General features: G+C 38.0%; 1 protein-coding gene across 10 annotated transcripts in view; it reads left to right on the top strand.

Annotated features, from left to right (window-relative positions):
- Nucleotides 1–21,325, top strand: part of LOC100855017 (mechanosensitive ion channel protein 2, chloroplastic) — a 31,908-nt gene that overhangs the window by 6,365 nt on the left and 4,218 nt on the right. Inside the window, exons 2-10 of one of the 10 annotated variants that reach the window (XM_059738572.1) lie at nt 436–532; nt 775–831; nt 946–1,025; nt 1,122–1,181; nt 2,890–3,047; nt 7,977–8,100; nt 8,216–8,313; nt 8,867–8,980; nt 9,384–9,444. In XM_059738572.1, coding sequence (XP_059594555.1) covers nt 948–1,025; nt 1,122–1,181; nt 2,890–3,047; nt 7,977–8,100; nt 8,216–8,313; nt 8,867–8,980; nt 9,384–9,444 — 693 coding nt within the window. In that variant the 5' untranslated portion in view covers nt 436–532; nt 775–831; nt 946–947. Of the gene's footprint in view, nt 1–360; nt 533–774; nt 1,403–2,889; nt 3,048–7,976; nt 8,101–8,215; nt 8,314–8,866; nt 8,981–9,383; nt 9,445–21,325 lie in introns of those variants that run through there. The other 9 variants (XM_059738573.1, XM_059738574.1, XM_059738571.1 and 6 more) reach the window with 9 other exon arrangements.

Below are 21,325 nucleotides of genomic sequence, written 5' to 3'. Positions count from 1 at the left end.
TTGTATTTTCTATTGCTACTCGAAATTTCAGTTTGTAGTTTGATTTTGAATTTCATCTTGATTTTAGTGTTTCATTATTTGCTTTCTGCAAGTCTAGCGTTAGACTGAATGATTTTTACTTCCTTAGCCATTCTAGGGTTTTCTTTGCATTTGATGCTTTTCTTCATGTTTTGTGCGTTTCTCTCCTTTGGAAGATTGCCTTCGAAAAAAAAAGTTCTTAATTCTGTATTTTCTATTAATTTTTACGGGAATCAGTTTTGACTATTAAGAATTGAGATTTAAAAAAAAAAATTAATTATGTTTTTTCATACTATTTTTTACGGGAATCAGTTTTTTGACTTCAAGAATTGATATTGCTAGGGTTTCATCAATGTCCTTATGAACCGTAGTGATGATGATCTATTTTAGTGCATATTCTTCCTGGTACTTGCACAGTTTATGCAACCATGCTGTAGCACGAAATGGTGAAAAGGGCTTTGCTTAGACGATCCTAAATGCTCAGGACAAGGCTTTGTCTGTACCTTTTTGTGTTGTAAGCACGTTGAAACATTCTTTAGACCTTCTTTGAATTTGCAAAGGTTGTTTGTAGGAAGGCAGTTACAATTCCACATTTTTTGTGGCTTAATTTTCATGGTAAATGCACCAACTCATTAGGGATGAGTGGCTTTTGAAGATGATGCTATGAACTTGTTTATTCAACATCGATATAATTTTATTTTTTTTCCTTTGGATATCTAAGTGATATAAAAATAATAGTGTTAATCATGCTTTCAGGTTTGATCATTGCTGGCTAAAATTTTACTTTGCCATAGCAGGCTCTGGAGTTCTGAGGTTTCAATATCTATCTGCCCTCTCCATTATTATTATTTGGATTCCAAGGATTAACTGGCATTGAGTGGAAATTAACATCTTGCCCTCCTACTGACATCTTTTAACACTTTTCAGTGATGGCTGTCTCTGGTTCTTTGCATTTTTCCCATGAATTGGGAATTTGCAAGAACCATGGACATAGTAAACAGTTAAAGGTATGCCAATTGTTTCTTCAGGAGTACTTTTTTCTTCTATGGGCCGTCATTTTTCTTCTCCTCTTTATATTAAACCTATTGCTCATGTGTACACAGAGTTTGATGGGAAAAGGCAAGTCACATTTATTGAGTGTCACTCTATCTTCGCATGCATCGGTGAGGTTCTCTCTGGTTTGGAACTCTACACCATGCTTGCTTTATTTTTTCTGAGATGGATTGTACTTCCCTTGCTTTGAAACTTAGACATGGTGGAATCTGTTGTAAAGGCTAGATGTATGGTATAAGGTATATATCTAACTGCTGTTTATAATCTCTAGTGCTTCTACTCAGTGTGAAGTTGTGTTGCATTGAATGCATTCTATGATATCCTTTCTCTCCAACTTCACCCAGTGTATTTGTGTTGGAACAATATGGGCATGGGTGTGAAATCCTTGTCATATACTCCTATTTTGTGGGACATGGCTGTTTGATTTTGATCAATTTAGTTATTTATTTTCAACTACCTTTGCAGATTATTTAATTGAAAAAAGATTTTAAGCATATTTTGGGAATAAAGAAGAAAAGATAAAGATAAAAGAAAAAGGATGGGAGGTTTTTTATCAAGGATACTTTATTTTTAATTGTTTTTTCTTTATTTCCTTTTACTATGTCATATCCTTGTATCCTTATCTAAATTTTGAATGTTTTTTTTGTTGGTTCCCTATATCCTATATTTTGGAGTTAAACTAACTCCTAGATATGTACCTACACCTGAGTCCCAACAACATAGGTTGCATTTTTATGTCTACTTAGCATAAATCTCAAATTTAATTAGAATTATTGAACTACCAATTTTCCTAAAAGCTTAAGTTTGCAAGATTTGAGTTCAATATGCATATCATGCTCTTTAACAACCTCCCTCACGTGCGGTCCCATACCCGCACGTGGAAAAACAAACAAATTTGGATTTATATCCAATAGACAGAATTTTGAATTCATATCCAATGAAACAAATAGTGGAAATGTAAATTGTAGAGAAGTGGCTCAAACACGAGACCTCCCACCAAACCAAGCTCTAATACCATATTGAACTACCAATTTTCCTAAAAGCTTGCAAGATTTGGGTTCAATATGCATATGATGCGCCTTAACAGGAATAATCAATGATGAGAAGCACAGTGATAAAAATATAATAGCTCATGCCCCTCAGCTCAATGGCAGTCTAGAGTTGACACAATTTGTTAATTGAGTTAACCATTTTACCTCTGTTATTTTCAAGTGAAAGGAAATGGAATTTGACATTTTAGGAAGAAAATAGGCTATAGCAAAATGAGGGTCGGTTTATTATAAAAGATGGATATGGGCAATGCAAATTCTCAAAAGTTTCTGTCGTCAATAAAGTCCAGTTGTTCAAGTTTTTTGTTGTTTTGGCAAAGATACTTACTTCTTTGATTGATGCCATAGCATGTTGTTGTTTCATAGGAAAGTTTTTTGCATAATAAATAAAATTCCCCCCCTACCCAAAAAAGAAAAAGAAGAAGAAGAAGGAAATAAAAAATGAAAAGAGAGCTAAAAAAAAAAATTTATATCGATTTTTAAGACGCTTGAAGATGTAACTTTATTCTTACTGGTAATTGCATTGCTTCTCTTCAAAAGGGGATGGCTACAAAAATGTTTCCGGCATTGTCAAGTTAAGAACAGAACTATGAAATCTGCAAATGATGAGATTATTATTGAAAATTCAATCCCATTTTTCTAAGTTTTTTTTTTCATCAGTTTTAATGTCTTCAATGGTAGAGCACTTTGAGACGTTTGCTTGCTTTCTTCCTTTTTTTTTTATTATTAAAGAAAATAAACCTGAGAATTTTTCCTGCCACATTTTCAGCGACAAGATTCTTGGAGTTTCCATCTTTCTGACAGTATATACAGGCCAATAAACCTTATACATAATAGATACAATGTTTTCAAGTGCAATTCTTTTCTGGTACCAAGCAAAGCACATGAAATTCCTGTTATAAAGATTGCTTCCACAGCATTGATGAGGTAATTTTGTTTCTTTTGATTAACTCACATATGAACATACATTTTATTCTAAAGAATGGCTATTTGTTTGATGACTTTTTTACATGGATACATGTGCAGGCTTTCCTTTATGTGTATTTCACATCTAGAGTTTCCCTTTTTTTTCTCTATTTCTATAAGAATTGCACAGACACATGCATACACTCTTGGCAGAACCCTTTTTAATGTATAGATGTGTTTATGTATCAATTTGGATTGGTTGGGCTTTAAGATTAAATTAGAGATGTTAAATAGTAGGCAATGAGGCTAGTATAAATTAAACTCTTGTTGGAGAGAGATAAGTATCGATTTTGATCCATCCAATCCTCAAATAGGAATAGGCTAAATCAGGAATAGGCAATTTTGGCTGGAAATAGATGGATTAATTCAAATTTTCTCATTCGAGGGGAGGATGTTGCTTAAATGAGTTTTGTAACATGAATTTGGAGAAAAGAAATGATGCAAGAGATTCTTAACTCTCATAGACATAGGTGCATCTGAAAATGGCTTGCATTCAATTCACTAACTTTATGCTAAAACTATAAATTCATCCAAGGGAGGGGCCGACAAAGAAGTATTAAGGCCCATGGTTTAATGGTTGTTATCAAGAAATCAAGTGAAATGTGGGAGGATAATAACTATCCTTGTAAGAAAAAGGAAAAAGTAAAAAGGCTGGCTGAAATTACCTTCTTAAAAAATGTCAACTGTTATGAAGGTGTGTGACTTGTGTACTTTGGTGCACCTTTGCTTGGCACAGAAATATAATTTCTTTGTTTGCCTATAAAAAACGGGGAAAAAAAGACATTGTTATGAAGGTGTGATAAAGATGAATCCCCAAGTTCTACTCAAGGAAGGAATGAAAGGCAATAAAAAAGCCCCAAGGTCTTGTGCTTTTAATATATTTGCTTTTACCTATAGAAAAAAAGGTAAATTTCTAATTTTATGTCAAAAAAAAGCTTTTACTGTCTTTTAATGTTTTTATAGAAGATTTAATGGTTTAAAGAAAGAAATAAGAGTCCTAATTAGTTACTGTATGGGTTATGTTTATTTTTTCATAATTTTATTCAAATTTCTGATGTTAACTTAAGTCTATGTATAAAGCTAATTGATCTAAAATAAGAAAGATTGATGATCAATAATATTTACTTTTTTTTTTTTGCATGCCTTAGAAGAAAACCAATTAAGTCACCATAGAGAACTCCAAGTGAAATTCTAAGAAGGGCTTTAGTGAAATTGTAAAGTTTCTATTTCTTCTTTTTTTGTCTTTCTTTTCTTCTAGTTTGTTCTACTTTTTCTGTTGCCATAATTTTTATTCCTCGATCTTCTCCTTAAACCCCAAAAGATTGAAGCTTAGCCTACCTATTTGATTGTACAACCATCCTAGTTTTATCCTACAATAGTTTTAGTATTTGAGTGAAATGGCTTAACGGTGCTAGTGGAGGAGTAGAACAACTCATGCCACCATGATTAAAGGCCATGATTTTTTTATTTAACCATTGGTGAACATACAAAAGGCAAACAAAGAGGAGAATTGACGATGTGCTAGCATATATTCGAACTTGTGTTGCTTGCTAAGGGAGACTATGTCCCATGATCATCGATGGAGGTTATGGTTTGCATATAGCTTCACAAGAACTTGTTGAGAAGTTTAATCTAATCAAATCTTATCAAATAGCATGGTGATGTGGGACCACCACATACGCTCCCAAAAGCTTAAGCTAATGGTGGGTAGAGGTAGCCCCACATATGAGATCTAACCAACATTGGTAATTGGCCGATGTGGGACATTGAGCTTCTATTTGTACTATGTGAGACACCATCATTCAATAGCTGATGCCCACATCAGTGAACCAGGGGCGAGCTAGGCCAAACCTCACTTTGATACCAAATGATGTGGGACCACATACACTCCCAAAAGCTTAAGCTAGTGGGGGTAGAGGTAGCCCCACATATAAGGCCTAAATAACATTAGTAATCAGTCAATATAGGTCATTGGACTTCTGTCCACCCTACGTCACATGGGTAGATGACAACTTTATTTTGGTGAGTTCTTGTTTTTTAGTAACAATTAATTTTAGTAATTATTTTGAGCTATTTATATGGTATGATGTTTTGTCGATGAAAGTTGTCCATATTGTGTTGGGAAGGCTATGACTTTTTGATAGAAAAGTCCAATGTTATGACTATAAGAACACTTACACACTTGTATGCAGTGGGCATAAGAAGATTCTCCATCCAATAAAGGAAATTCCGCCATCTAAGCAACTAGTGGAAAAATCAGCACCCTTGAAATTAGAAAAACCATCAAATACTCCCCTTAAGAAACAATTCAAAGTTATGCGTAAGAAGGAAAGAGGCGTCAATGATGAACCTAGAATGCGAGATGTATTAAAATCAGTCCCAAAACAGCCTGTAGGAGAGCTCAAAGAAGTGAAACAGATGCTGGTTGATTCTAGTAACCCAATTACCATGGTACTAAAGAGTGAATCATTACCTATGCAAAACCTACAACATGCTGTTGATATGCTTCTGTATTCTTCTTTCCTATATTACTTGTCTACCATATTGCATCACAAAGGGCACATGGGCTCTAAAAGACAAGTTAATATGTTGCCTACTAAAGACTTCAAATAGCTTAATGAATTATATGAAATCAGTCATGATCTTTAAATTAACCAATGCATAAAGTAGGTTTGTGCAAATCTCAACATAGGTTTTAATTGTCAATGTTAAAGAGTATTTACACATAGTTTATATGCCTATTGATGGTTATTTAAGGTACATGCAAGCACAAGGAAAGCTAATGCTTGAATTTTCAAAGCAAAAAATTGCTACAATCAATTTCAAAGTTCCAGAATCCTACATTATTATGATAAGAAATATTTGAAGGACAGCATCTACAATTTCTTTGTCTCATGGAAACCTTTGTTATCATGTTTTAGAAAGATTGATTTGTCAACTTCCAATATCACATTTCATTTGGAAAGAATTTTTTTTTTTATAACCGATGAACCTTCCATTACCAAGCCCTTAGGACTCTCCATGGGGACCTAAACCTCGGGGTGCTGACCGTCCCACAACAACTAGCACTGGGTAAATTCAGGGCATCATCTGTGGCAATATTTGAATTCAGAACCATGTACCACTTACTCGGACCACACTTCCCAGTGTTTGCCTTGACCAATTGGGCTACCTTAGCGGGTATTTCATTTGGAAAGATTTTGAAATTCTTTATTATGTTAGCAAAAAATAAACTTGAGGAATGCTTAGAAGATCTCAACTAATGGTTGCATTTAGTAATAAGTTTACAAGGTTCTAATGGAGAGTTCTATGTTATGGACTATCTATCCATTCGTGTACATCTAGGAAGAAAGAAATGGTAGAAGGCATTGCTTAGGATTTCAATTGACCATGAAATCTACTAGAACTCAAGGTCAAGGTTTTTTTTCCAAAGTTTGAGAGAATTGATGAAAATGAATCTCCAAGATCACTCAAGAAAGAAATAAAGGAAAATAAAGAAATCCTAAATTACTCAAGGGTAATTAGGCTATTTTGTAGCCTTTTAGGTATCAGAAATAGTTAATAGTTTGTGTAGGACCTCCGACACTAGCAACTCTCCTAAAAGCAATTGTTGTTAGGAAAAGCGCATACCCTAGCCTTATAGTGGATTCACCCAAGCGCCTATGACATTTGAATGCAAGGGGAGTTGATGGACGTGACCAACCTCCGATCTACCAACAATCTCCCCCCAGCAACACCCTTAGGGTTCGAACCCGTGACTTTAGCTTTGATACCACTTGTAGGACCTCGAGTTGGTAGACCAACTCTCTTAAAAGCAATTACTGTTAGGAAAAATGCATATCCTAACCTTATAATGCATTCACCCGAGCACCTATGACATTCGAACACAAGGGGAGTTGATGGACATAGCCAACCTCCAATTTACCAACAATTTGTATTTGAATTTTATTTATAATTTGGAAAGCTTTAAAATTTTCCTTAAAAGAAGTTTGTAAACTTTTTGTTTTCTAAATTAATCTCTATTTTTAAAAGTTTTTATTTTGAGCCCTTAGAATTTAAAAATCTTCTTTATTAGAAACTTTATTATAAGAAGTTTCTATAAAGTAAGTTTATAATTTTACCAAAGTAAATAAAGTTTTTGATTTTTTAAAACCTTTTTTAGCAGATTTAATGATTTTAGGGAAGGAATAAAAGTCCTTATTAGTTACTATACAAGTTAGATTTACCTTTCTTAGTTTAATTCAAATTATATGGTTTTCTAAAATCTATAGACAAGGCTAATTGATGTAAAAGAAGAAGGATTGATAATCGATGATAAGTGACATGCTTTGTAACTCTCAATGGTGAGGATCCATTATTTTCTTCTAAATCAGGCAAGATTTTTTATTGCTTCATCTTTCTCTCCCTATATTTTATTCTGCTTTTTCCTGCTGCCATAATTTTTATTCTTGTTCCTTTCCTTAAACCTTAAAACATTGAAGATTGAGGCCCTAACCCACCTATTTGATTATAGATAGCCATCCTAGGGTTGTCCGACATCAAAGTGACTTTTGTCTTTTGACCCAATTATATTAGAAATTTCCTGAAAGATATCGATACATCTAGCAATGACAGTAGCTGCATTCCTAAACTATTAAAGTATCGCAAATCATGTTGGAACTTGAGTATATTTATTTAGCTAACATTTTGCCTAATAGTCTCTAGGTCTCTAGTCATGATTAGAAGGGTTTTTATTGTTAATATTTTTTAGCTAATATTTTACCTAATAGTCTCTGGAATCAAATGATATGATTTTCAGCAACTTTTTTTTTTTTTTGGATAGGCATCTTTTTTGTATTTTATGGACTATCATTTATTTTATAATTGAAAAACATCTCTTATATTGTGCAGGTCATGTAATGCTTTGCAAGATAGTCCTCTTGTACTTAAGTTGGTTCCAGCAGTTGGCATTATTGTTTTTGCTGTCTGGGGTCTTGGACCACTTATGCGCCAAACCAGAAACCTATTTCCTCAGGTATGAACATTGTATGTTGGGTTTTTTGCTGTGGTTCTTTTTCATATTTGCCTTATGTTGCTCATTAGTTGGTGAACTTTTTATGTAACTCTTAATATTTCACAATATCCTGCAGAAGAGTGATAATAGTTGGAGAAAGAGTAGCACACATTATGTTATGACCTCGTATCTTCAACCTTTGCTGCTATGGACTGGTGCAACACTCATCTGCAGGTTTCACTAACATTACATTCTTGAATTGCATGAATGTCCATACATACATATACAAACACACAGATGCCTATTCACCAGTGTACTGATCACTTTTGTTGCACGGATTCAGGTATGAGTGTTAGATGCGGGTATTTGTCTAAGTGTCTTATCCTTCACAGCTCAAATTCTAAGATATGGGTACTCGACTAAAAAGGATCCAAAAAGCGGGTATTTGTGTTGGGATATGGCATAATTAAAGAAAAATCAATTAAAAATAAATTGGAAGTGAAAATATCCTTTTTAAAGGCTCCTTTCTTTTCCCTCTAATCCTTGTTTTCCTTCTTTTCCTTAAATATTCTTACAAAAAATTCACCTTTCAACTAACTCTTCTTTTTCTCTGATGTAATTATTACTAAGAAAGTCGAAAGAAGAAAAGGATATCAATGAAAAGTAAAATAAGAGTGTTTGACAAAATCTCATACCAACACCCATATCATTTGGTGTCAACACGGGTACATTGGGTGAAATTGAAGGATCTGGGTATCATAGCTGATCACAGTTGTCTTTCTTGCAGAGCATTGGATCCAATCATCCTCCCTACAGAAACTAGCCAGGTTGTTAAGCAACGACTTCTGAATTTTGTAAGATCATTGTCTACTGTACTGGCCTTTGCCTGTTGTTTATCAAGGTGAGCTCACTATCTTGTTACTTTTAAAAAATAGCTTAATGTATCATTGCTTAATTTAAAATTAAGAGAGTAGGACTGTTGGCATGTTGAAGGGGTCTTTAGGCTTCTTGCTGCTAATTACTGCATTTTTGAACTTGAAATATTATTTTACTTATTCTTTTTCATGATTTGAATAGATTGCCCAATTTTCATCTATCACTATAAATTTCTGCTACAATCTGTAACCTAATAATGTTTTATATGATTACTATTTTTTAATTTATCCTACTTCTCTTTAGCATATGTTATTAGATTGTAATGGTTTGCTTGTTTCTTGTTGGTGATGTTAGGGTAATTTTCCAAGTTTCAGTGCTTATAAATGGTTGTTTTCAGGATTTCTAAACATGTGTATTCTCATATGCAGCTTAATTCAACAAGCTCAGAAATTTTTCATGGAAACAAGTGACTCCAGTGATACAAGAAATGTATGTATCAATATTTTAATAGCATGTCACTCACTTCTTTCATCTATTTTTTATTTAAAGTATAATTACAGATGCAGAACAGATGTGTACTAGAGTTGTGATAGGACTCTAAAAGTGAAAATTTGACAGGTTAGCAAATGAGATGAGTCAGTGATCTAAGCATGTCTCTTTTTCTCTTTTTCGCTTTTCCCTTCAACCCCCCCATCCCCCGGGGTTTTTTTTTTTTCTATTTTTACATTTTTTTTTTTGCAAAATTCTAACCGAATCTCCTTGCTTTTCAACTTCTAGTTCCCCTAAACATTTTCTAATTACATTTTTCTTATTTTGTCTGTACCTTGATGAAATAATTAGTACATGGCTTGATTAGTTGAATAGGGATGATGTGAGTCAATCACTCAATCCTTTACGCAACTAGGGTACATGATAGAATCCCCTTTCTCATGAGGTTTAACTGACATTTGCTTTTTGTTTCAAATAGTTTAGCATTGTTCATTACATGAAAGAAACAAATGTGAAGTATCTAAATAATGTTATTTGTATGATGTTGAGACCATACAAGTTCATTCAATTGGATATCAAAAGTGAATAATTTTTTTAAGCAGAAAGAAGCAATTTATTGATATGAACTATTTTAGTACAAGGAAAGGATGAGAAATCCTTCCAAGATACAATGGGTGATAAAAACAAAAAGGGGGTAAACACCTAGCAAGAGCAACTAGATAGCTATACAAATTAAGGTTGAAACAAGAACATTTTTAAAATATAGGAACAAGGAACATATCAACTTTTGAGATGCCAAAGAGAAGGAAGGCCATCTATCTTCATATGAAATGGTCGCTAAAAGATTGGTAGTAGAAGAGTTTAATTATTGGGTTGTTCTAGAAGAAACCTCTTGAAGGCAAAAGTCTTGGGAATTTGGTTGAAGGAAGGAGATAAAAATATGAATTTTTTCCACAAGACAGCTAATGCTAGGTGCAAAAGAATTCTCATTGGGAAAATCAAGATAAATGGAGAATGGGTAACGGAGGAATCAGAGATTCCAACAAAGATTGTTCACTACTTCTACTATCATAACTAGTGGGGGAGTGGAGACCGAATTTAAGTGGCTTGCTTCTCAATTCATTGACCAATGACAATTTTTTCAAGCAAGAAGAAGCTTTCACAAAAAAGGAGGTCTTTGTGGCCCTTATAGATCTCAATAGGGTTGGAATAAGAATACTTTTGGAATGCTAAAGGAAAGGAAAAAAAACCATCTTGGATGAAATAGCTAACATTGATGTCATTGAACAAGAAGGGGTTCTCTCTTTTGATCTTTCTGCTCAAAGAGTTGAAAGAAAATGGGAGCTAGAGGAATTAATTTTGAGGGAAGAAATTCATTGGAGACAAAAAGCTAAGGTGAAATGGGTTAAAGACGGGGATTGCAATTCCAAGTTGTTTCATAAAGTGGCTAACGGGAGACGAAACAAGAACTTCATCAAGTTCTTGGAGAATGAAAGAGGTTTAGTGTTGGATAATTCCGAGAGCATCATAGAGGAGATATTACTATATTTCAAAAAGCTTTACTCAAGTCCTCCTGGAGAGTCTTGGAGAGTAGAAGGCATTGATTGGTCCCCTATATCAGAAGAGAGTGCTTCTAGGCTGGACTCCCCTTTCTCCGAAGAAGAGATCTTTAATGCCATTTTTCAGTTAGATAGGGATAAGGCGCCGACGCCAGATGGTTTTACCATTACAGTGTTTCAGGCTTGTTGGGATGTGATCAAGGATGACTTAGTAAGGGTGTTCGCAGAGTTTCGCAGTAGCAGGATTATTAATCAAAACACTAATGCCTCCTTCATAGTTCTTTTGCCCAAAAAGAATCGGTCAAAGAAGATTTCGGATTTTAGACCTATTAGCCTGATCACATGTCTCTATAAGGTAATAGCAAAAGTCTTGTCAGGGCGATTAAGAGGAGTACTACATGAGACTATCCACTCTACTCAAGGTGCTTTTGTTCAAAGGAGACAATTTTGGATGCAGTTCTTATAGCCAATGAAATAGTGGACGAGAAAAGGCGATCAGGGGAGGAATGAGTTAGATTCAAAATAGACTTTGAAAAGGCTTATGACCATGTGAAATGGGATCACATGTTAGAGAAGAAGGGGTTTAGTTCTAAATGGAGGATTTGGATGAGAGGTTGTTTGTCTTCAGTATCTTATGCTATTCTAGTGAATGGTAATGCTAAAGGGTGGGTCAAGGCATTTAGAGGTTTAAGGCAAGGTGACCCTTTATCCCCTTTCCTGTTCACTATTGTTGCAGATATGTTGAGTAGAATGTTGTTTAAAGCTGAGGAAAGAAGTGTGTTGGAGGGTTTTAGGGTAGGTAGAAATAGAATTAGGGTGTCCCATCTGTAATTCGCAGATGATACCATCTTCTTTGCTAACTCTTGCGTGGAAGAACTGCAAACTCTTGAGAGTTTATTGTTAGTGTTTGGGCAAATTTCTGGGCTTAAGGTCAATCTTGACAAGAGTAATCTTTTTGGCATCAACCTTGATCAGAATCATCCCTCTAGGTTAGCCTTGTTGCTTGAAAGCAATGCTTCTGATTGGCCTATACTATACCTAGGTCTTCCTTTGGGAGGGAATCCAAATGTTTGTGGATTCTGAGATCCAGTGATTGAGAGAATCTCTAGGAGATTAGACGGGTGGCAAAAGGCTTACTTATCTTTTAGTGGTAGGATAACTCTTGTCCACTCATGCCTTTCCCACATTCCTAGCTACTTTCTTTCTCTGTTTAAAATTCCTGCTTCAGTGGCTGCAAAAATTGAAAAATTGTAAAGGAATTTTCTTTGGTCAGGGGTTGGGGAAGGTAAAAGAGATCATCTTGTTAGTTGGGATGCGGTGTGTAAGCCGAGGGTAAAAAGGGGTTTGGGGTTTGGGAAGATTCCTTTAAGGAATCGTGCTCTTTTAGGGAAGTGGTTATGGAGGTTTCCTAGGAAGAGTACAGCTCTGTGACATCAGGTCATTCTAAGCATTTATGGGACACACTCAAATGATTGAGATGCCAACGCTTTAGTCAAATGGTCACATCGTTGTCCTTGGAAGGTTATTGCACAAGTCTTTTAGGATTTTTCCAAGCATACTCGATTTGTCGTAGGAGATGGGGAAAGAATTCGTTTTTGGGAAGATTTGTGGTGGGGGGATTAGATCTTCAAAGTCCAATATCCAAGACTATTTAGAGTAGTCATGGATAAAAATATTCCTATATCTTCAATTCTTGGTTCTATTTGCCCTTTCTCATGGAACTTTAATTTTCGTCGTAATCTTTCTGATTCTGAGATAGAAGATCTAGAACGTCTCATGCGATCTCTTGATTGTATGCATATATCCAATTCGGCTTCAAATGCGAGATCATGGTCCTTATCTTCTTCAGGATTGTTCACGGTCAAGTCTTTCTTTATAGCCTTGTCCCAAATGCCTGATTTATCTCCACTTTTCCCTACTAAGTTTGTATGGAATTCTCAAGTCCCCTTCAAAGTTAAGGCCTTTGCCTGGCTTGTGGCATACAAGAAGGTAAATACTAATGACTTGCTACAATTGAGAAGACCCCACAAAGCTCTTAGTCCTGACATTTGTAAGTTGTGCATGAAGCAAGGAGAATCAACAGATCATCTTTTCCTACATTGTTCTGCGTCGTTGGGGTTGTGGCACAAATTATTTTAGCTAGCCAAGATGGATTGGGTTCCTCCGAGAAGCATTTTAGACATGATGTCCATCAACTATAAAGGTTTTGGCAATTCCAAGAGAGGGATGGTTTTGTGGCAAAATGTGTGCATAGCTTTAATTTGGGTTGTGTGGCGGGAAAGAAATGTCAAGATATTTGAGGACAAAGCTAAGAATTTAGAGAATCTTTGGGATTCCATTCATTTCCTTGCTTCTCTTTGGGCTTTTTGTTCCGTGGTTTTTAAGGGCATTCCCCTTAACGTGTTACAACTAGATTGGCTAGCAGTGTGTAATTCCAACGGGACGATCTAGTCAAGGGAGCTTGTTCGTAGTTTTCATAGTGTAATGTCTTGTTATCTTTTTGTGTTGTTTAGTTTCATCTCTGGTGGGAGGATTCCTCATCCTTCTATTGTACTTCTTTTTCTATCAATATATACATGTGTTGTTTCCTATCCAAAAAAAAAAAAAAAAAATAGGGATAAAGCCCCAGGTCCTGATGACTTTTCTTTGGATTTTTGGCAAGATTGTTGGGAGTTTGTAAAGGAGGAGATAATGGGCTTTTAGAGAGTTTTTTTAAAGGGGCACCTTTGAGAAGAGTTTAAACTCCACCTTTGTGGTATTGATTCCAAAGAAAGGTGGAGCTGAAGATTTAAAGGATTTTAGACCTATTAGCCTTGTTAGAAGTTCGTATAAGTTGTTAGCTAAAGCCTTGGCTAATAAATTGAAATTAATAATGGGAAAAGTGGTGTTGGATTCGTAGAATGCATTTATGGAAGGGTGACAAATTTTAGATGCATTCTTTATTGCTAACGAAGTCATTGACTCAAAATTGATGAGCCGTAGAGGGGAGGTTGTGTGTAAATTAGACAGAGAAAGTCTATGATCATGTAAACTGGAGTTTTATATTGGAGGTGATGCAAAAAATGTGCTTTGGTGAAAAATGGGTTGAGTAGATCTTGGTTTGCATTTCAATAGCTAGATTCTCAGTCTTGGTTAAGGGAGTTCCTCAAGGTTTTTTCCGAAGTACAAGGGGGTTGAGATAGGAAGACTAGAAGAAGAAGGGAGGAGGCGCACTTATTTTGGGTGTCATGCATGGCAGAAGGCGAGTGCCTCCATGAAGAAACAACACCTAGAGTCAAGCAAGGATTCTCAGTCTTGGTTAAAGAAGAAGAAGAAGAAGAAGAAGAAGGGAGGAGGCGCACTTATTTTGGGTGTCATGCATGGCAGAAGGCGAGTGCCTCCATGAAGGGACAACACCTAGAGTCAAGCAAGGATTCTCAGTCTTGGTTAAGGGAGTTCCTCAAGGTTTTTTTCGGAATACAAGGGGGTTGAGATAGGAAGACCAGAAGAAGAAGAAGGGAGGAGGCGCACTTATTTTGAGTGTCATGCATGGCAAATGGCGAGTGCCTCCATGAAGGAACAACACCTAGAGTCAAGCAAGGAGCCGAAGCATGGCTTCATGCTACCTGGAGCCTAGGTGCACCTTAGGTGCATCTTAGACGCGTTTTTCACAAGTATGGCTAAAGTTGTTTGGGATGTGGTAAAGGAAAGGTTTTTTAACATATTGGCCCTTTGGAAAAGGCAATACCTGTCTAAAGAAGGAAGGATCACTTTGTTGAATAGTACTTTGAACAGCCTACCAATTTACTTCTTGTCCCTTTTCGTTATTCCTAAGTCGGTGGCTAAAACATTAGAAAAAATACAGAGGGACCTACTTTGGGGAGGAGTTTTGGAGAAAAAATCTCTTCTAGTGAATTGGTCAATAATTTACAAAGATAAAAAAGGAGGGGGTCTAAGTATTAAGTATTTGTCCACTATCAATAAAGCTTTTTTGGGTAAATGGTGTTGGAGATTCACCTTGGAAAGGGATATGCTATGGAGAAAACTTATAATGGGAAAGTTTGGAGAAGAACTAGGAGGTTGGTGCTCTCAAGAAAGGAGAGAAGGTTGTGGAGTGGGCCTGTGGAAGTCAAATAGAAAAGAATGAGGAAGTTTTGGAGCCTAGACAAGATTTGAGGTTGGAAACGAGAGAAGAGTCAAATTTTGGCATGACGTGTGTTGTGATGATATATCTTTAATGGTCTCTTTTCCTTCATTATTCACCATAGTAGCTTCTAAAGAGGCATGGGTAAAAGATGTTTGGGAGGCAGAAGAAGGGATGGTCACTTGGAACCCTTCCTTCTCAAGAAATTTTCATGATTGGGAGATGGATGTTGTCCAGAATTTTATTTGAAAACTGGATGAGTTTGGGAGAATTAGAGATGGGGAGGATAAAATGGTTTGGAAGACTAGCAAGAGTGGGGTATTCTCTATGAGGTCTTTCTTTGTTGCACTGGAAGGTGATGTGGCTTTCCCCTCAAAGATAGTATGGGGATCTTGGGCACCTACCAAAGTGACTTTTTTTGCATGGGAAGGGACTTGGGGGCAGATCCTAACTTTGGACCAACTCAAGAGGAGAGGATGGGTTTTGGTAGGTCTTTGTTGTATGTGCAAAGATGCAGATGAGTCGGTAGACCACCTTCTCATCCATTGTGGAATAGCTAGAGAGTTATGACACTTTCTCTTCTCTTTTTTTGGCATCTTATGGGTTCTCCCTTTTTCTGTTAAGGATTCGTTAGCATGGTAGCTTTGTGGGCAAGAAAAGAACAAAGGTTTGGAGAACAACTCCTCTTTGCCTTTTGTGGACAATTTGGAGGGAATGAAACCGGAGAACCTTTGAAAGGGAGCAACACAATATTCAACCTTTTAAGGATACCCTAATTACTAATTGTTGAATATAATGTATGTATAGTATACTATCTTTCCTTATTAATATAGGTCATATGTATGGTAGTTAGGACTCCTAGCCTTGTATATATATATATCTCTCAATTGTAAGTAAAAATATATGAATGAAAATAAGGTTTTTCTCCTTTCTCTCTCTCTTTCAACATGGTATCAGAGCCAAGGAAGAAAACCTAATTCTTTCCTGTTTTTCCGTGTCATCAACTCCGGGAAACCTTCCGGTGACCGTGTTTCTTTCCGGTCACCGTGTTTCTTTCCGGTCACCTTTCCCATCTCCCAATACTTTCCGGTCAGTCGGATCGTCGCTAGAAACCACTCACCGCCGGCTAAATTTTCCGGCGAAATTTTCCGGCGAACTTTCCGGCGACCTATTTTTCCGACACCGACCATACCAGAAGGAGCGCCTGGAGGAGATCTCCACCTTTTGTGAAGACACCAGCACCAAAAGAGGAGCCACGCGCCGTCCACGCGCGATTTTCGGTCGGCGGCTGCATCTCACGCGCCGGCGCGTGGGGGCGCGTGAGGCATATTCCGGCCACTTCCGACACCTCTCCAGGCTCGTCCGGCGCCGTCTTGGCCTTCTAGCCCCCCGGTAGTCCTCCCCGAGCCCTGCATCTCCATTTTTTTTCCCTGTTTTTGGCTTTCTTGCCATTCCGGCCACCTCCGACAGGGCTCCCCCTCCATCTCCGAGGCTTGGGTGCTGCTTCTCTTCCTCTCCAGGCACGTCACGAACCTTTTCTCCATTGATTGCACCTCTCACAGCCGTGGTTTCACTTTTTTTCTCTCTCCGCCGAAATCTGAACCCATCTTAGGGCTCTCTTCGATCCAAATACGTGAATATGACCACCAAAAATCAGATCTTTACCTCTGTTATCTCTGGATCTCCTATGATTACCTCAGAGAAATTGGTTGGCAGTGAGAATTATCTCTCCTGGTCTGCTTCTGTTGAACTTTGGTTTATGGGTCAAGGATATGAGGATCACTTGGTTACCCAGGAGGCAGATATCCCTGAGGTTGACCGCGTACAGTGGCGGAAGATAGATGCACAGTTATGTAGTGTATTATGGCAATCGGTTGATCCCCGGATTCTTCTTCATCTTCAGGCCTATAAAACTTGTTTTAAGTTTTGGACTCAGGCCAAAGGATTATACACGAATGATATCCAGCGTCTTTATAAGGTGGCTTCTGCTATTGTCCATCTCAGCCAACAGGACTTGGACCTATCTACTTATATTGGTCAGATTGCCTCTCTTAAGGAGCAGTTCCTGACTGTGATGCCTCTTACTCCTGATGTTGGGGCTCAACAAACACAACTTGACAAGTTCTTCATGGTTCTTACTCTTATTGGCCTCCGTCCGGATCTTGAGCCTATTCGTGATCAGATTCTTGGCAGTTCATCAGTTCCGTCCTTGGATGATGTGTTTGCTCGCCTCCTGCGTATCTCGTCCACTCAGACTTTGACATCTGATAGCGCTTCAGATTCTTCTGTGTTAGTTTCTCAAACTACCTCTCGAGGAGGACGCAGTGGTACCCGAGGTAGAGGCCAACGTCCTCAATGCACCTATTGCAATAAACTTGGCCACACTCGCGATCGTTGCTATCAGTTACATGGAAGACCTCCTCGCACTGCCCATATGGCCCAGTCCTCTGATTCTCTGTTGCCTCAGCCTCCGAGCTCCTCCGCATCTCAGACATCTCAGGCTTCTATTGCCTCTGTTGCCCAGCCTGGTAATGCCTCTGCCTGCCTTACCCACACATCTTCTCTTGGACCCTGGATTCTAGATTCTGGAGCATCTGATCACCTATCTGGTAATAAGGATCTTTTCTCCTCTATTACTACTACCTCTGATTTACCTACTGTTACCTTAGCTAATGGTTCTCAAACTGTGGCTAAAGGTATTGGTTTGGCCCTTCCTCTGCCTTCTCTACCTCTCACTTCTGTCCTTTATACTCCTGAATGTCCTTTTAATCTTATTTCCATCAGCAAAATCACTCGTACTCTTAATTGCTCTATTACATTTTCTGATAAATTTGTGACCTTGCAGGACCGGAGTACGGGGAAGACGATTGGCATAGGACGTGAGTCTCAAGGCCTCTATCACCTCACCTCAGATTCATCTCCTGCAGTTTGCATTTCCACTGATGCTCCTCTCCTCATTCACAATCGTCTGGGCCACCCTAGTCTCTCCAAGTTCCAGAAGATGGTTCCTCGTTTTTCCACTTTGTCGTCGCTTCCGTGTGAGTCATGTCAGCTTGGGAAACATACTCGTGTCTCGTTCCCAAAGCGTTTGAATAATCGGGCAAAGTCTCCTTTTGAGCTTGTTCACACTGATGTTTGGGGTCCTTGTCGGACTGCGTCTACTTTAGGATTTCAGTATTTTGTCACTTTCATTGATGACTATTCTCGATGTACTTGGTTATTTTTAATGAAAAATCGAGCTGAGTTATTCTCAATTTTCCAGAAATTTTATACTGAAATCCAAACCCAGTTCAATATTTCTATTCGTGTGTTACGCAGTGACAATGCCAGGGAATATTTTTCAGCCCAATTTACTTCGTTTATGTCTCATCATGGGATTCTTCATCAGTCTTCTTGTGCTCATACTCCTCAACAAAATGGGGTAGCTGAACGCAAGAATCGACATCTTGTTGAGACAGCTCGTACTCTCCTCCTCCATAGTCACGTTCCTTTTCGCTTTTGGGGGGACGCTGTTCTTACCGCTTGTTATTTGATTAATCGTATGCCCTCCTCTGTCTTACATGATCAGATTCCTCACTCCCTTCTTTTCCCTGACCAACCACTTTATTTCCTTCCTCCTCGTGTCTTTGGTTGTACTTGCTTTGTTCATATTCTCACTCCTGGACAGGACAAGCTTTCCGCCAAAGCCATGAAGTGCCTCTTCTTGGGATATTCCAGACTTCAGAAGGGTTATCGTTGTTATTCCCTTGAGACTCATCGGTACTTTATCTCCGCTGATGTCACCTTTTTTGAGGACTCACCCTTCTTTTCCACCACTTCTGAGTCTCTTCCTGTTTCTGAAGTCTTGCCCATTCCCATTGTCTCCCCACCTGAAGCTATGCCCCCTCGACCACTTCAGGTTTATCATCGTCGTCCTCGTGTCGTTGCTCCTCTCCCTTTTCCTGAGGCACCTGCTGACTCACTTCCTATCCCTTCGGCTTCACCTGCCCCGGCTCTGCCTTCTCCTAATGACTTACCCATTGCTGTTCGGAAAGGTACTCGCTCTACTCGTAATCCTCATCCTATTTACAATTTTTTGAGTTATCATCGATTATCTTCACCCTATTCTGCTTTTGTTTCTGCTATATCCTCTGTTTCTCTTCCCAAGAGCACCCATGAAGCTCTTTCCCATCCAGGCTGGCGACAGGCAATGGTGGATGAAATGGCTGCTCTGCACTCTAATGGCACTTGGGATCTTGTTGTTTTACCCCCTGGTAAATCTACAGTTGGTTGTCGTTGGGTCTATGCAGTTAAGGTTGGTCCTGATGGTCAGGTTGATCGCCTTAAGGCCCGCTTAGTTGCTAAAGGCTATACTCAAGTTTATGGTTCTGATTATGGTGACACATTCTCCCCTGTTGCCAAGATTGCTTCTGTCCGCTTGCTTCTCTCCATGGCTGCTATGTGTTCTTGGCCTCTTTATCAGTTGGATATTAAAAATGCCTTCCTTCATGGTGATCTTGCCGAGGAAGTTTATATGGAGCAACCTCCTGGTTTTGTTGCTCAGGGGGAGTCTGGTTTAGTGTGCAGGTTACGCCGTTCTCTATATGGCTTGAAACAATCTCCTCGAGCATGGTTTAGCCGTTTTAGTTCTGTTGTTCAAGAGTTTGGCATGCTTCGCAGTACAGCAGACCATTCAGTTTTTTATCATCATAACTCCTTGGGGCAGTGTATTTATCTGGTTGTTTATGTGGACGACATCGTCATTACAGGCAGTGATCAGGATGGTATACAGAAACTAAAGCAACATCTTTTTACCCACTTTCAGACCAAAGACTTGGGGAAACTCAAGTATTTCTTGGGAATTGAGATAGCTCAATCTAGTTCTGGTGTGGTCCTTTCCCAAAGGAAGTATGCTTTAGACATCCTGGAAGAAACCGGTATGTTAGACTGTAAACCGGTAGACACACCTATGGATCCGAATGTCAAACTTGTACCAGGACAGGGGGAGCCTTTAGGAGACCCCGGGAGATATCGACGACTCGTAGGTAAATTGAACTATCTCACCATTACTCGTCCAGACATTTCTTTTCCTGTGAGTGTTGTTAGTCAATTCCTACAGTCACCATGTGATAGCCATTGGGATGCCGTAATCCGTATTCTTCGATATATCAAAAGTACACCAGGCCAAGGTGTATTGTACGAGAACAGAGGTCATACTCAAGTTGTTGGTTACACAGATGCAGATTGGGCTGGCTCACCCACAGATAGACGTTCCACTTCAGGGTACTGTGTTTTTATTGGAGGTAATCTAATATCTTGGAAGAGTAAGAAACAAGATGTAGTGGCCAGATCTAGCGCTGAAGCCGAGTATCGAGCTATGGCTTTGGCAACATGTGAACTCATATGGTTGAGACATCTTCTTCAGGAGTTGCGATTTGGAAAGGATGAACAGATGAAACTCATCTGTGATAACCAGGCCGCATTACATATTGCATCCAATCCAGTCTTTCATGAAAGGACCAAGCATATTGAAGTTGACTGTCATTTCATTAGAGAGAAGATCGCATCAGGATGTGTTGCTACAAGTTTTGTCAATTCAAATGATCAACTAGCAGACATCTTCACTAAATCTCTCAGAGGTCCTAGGATTAAATATATTTGTAACAAGCTTGGTCCATATGACGTATATGCTCCAGCTTGAGGGGGAGTGTTGAATATAATGTATGTATAGTATACTATCTTTCCTTATTAATATAGGTCATATGTATGGTAGTTAGGACTCCTAGCCTTGTATATATATATATCTCTCAATTGTAAGTAAAAATATATGAATGAAAATAAGGTTTTTCTCCTTTCTCTCTCTCTTTCAACACTAATCTATATTTGTGGTTTCAAGGGTTTCTTCTTGGTGATGGTTAGAGAGGTCCACGGTCTTTGTTAGATTTTATAGATTGGTTGTCCTCCAAGTCTTAAGGTAGGTTGTAGTTACAATATCTGGTTTCATTCCTCATTTTTATACTTCCAGTATATGGTGTTCGCTACATTAGTTTCTCTTTTTTCTATATATATTTATACACTTTTATTTGCCTATCAAAAAAAATATAGAAACAAGGAACAACTCAAGGGGTTAAAAATCCCCTATAAAAGAAACCATCTACTTAGTTATATATTTTATTAATCTCCGCAATATCATTAGTTAAATATGGGGACCAAGAAAAAG

Source organism: Vitis vinifera, chromosome 7 (assembly GCF_030704535.1).
Source record: "Vitis vinifera cultivar Pinot Noir 40024 chromosome 7, ASM3070453v1".
NCBI classification, from domain to species: Eukaryota; Viridiplantae; Streptophyta; class Magnoliopsida; order Vitales; family Vitaceae; genus Vitis; species Vitis vinifera.
The sequence above is the reverse complement of the archived record's forward strand: the minus strand, read 5'-3'. Positions and strand labels throughout refer to the sequence as shown.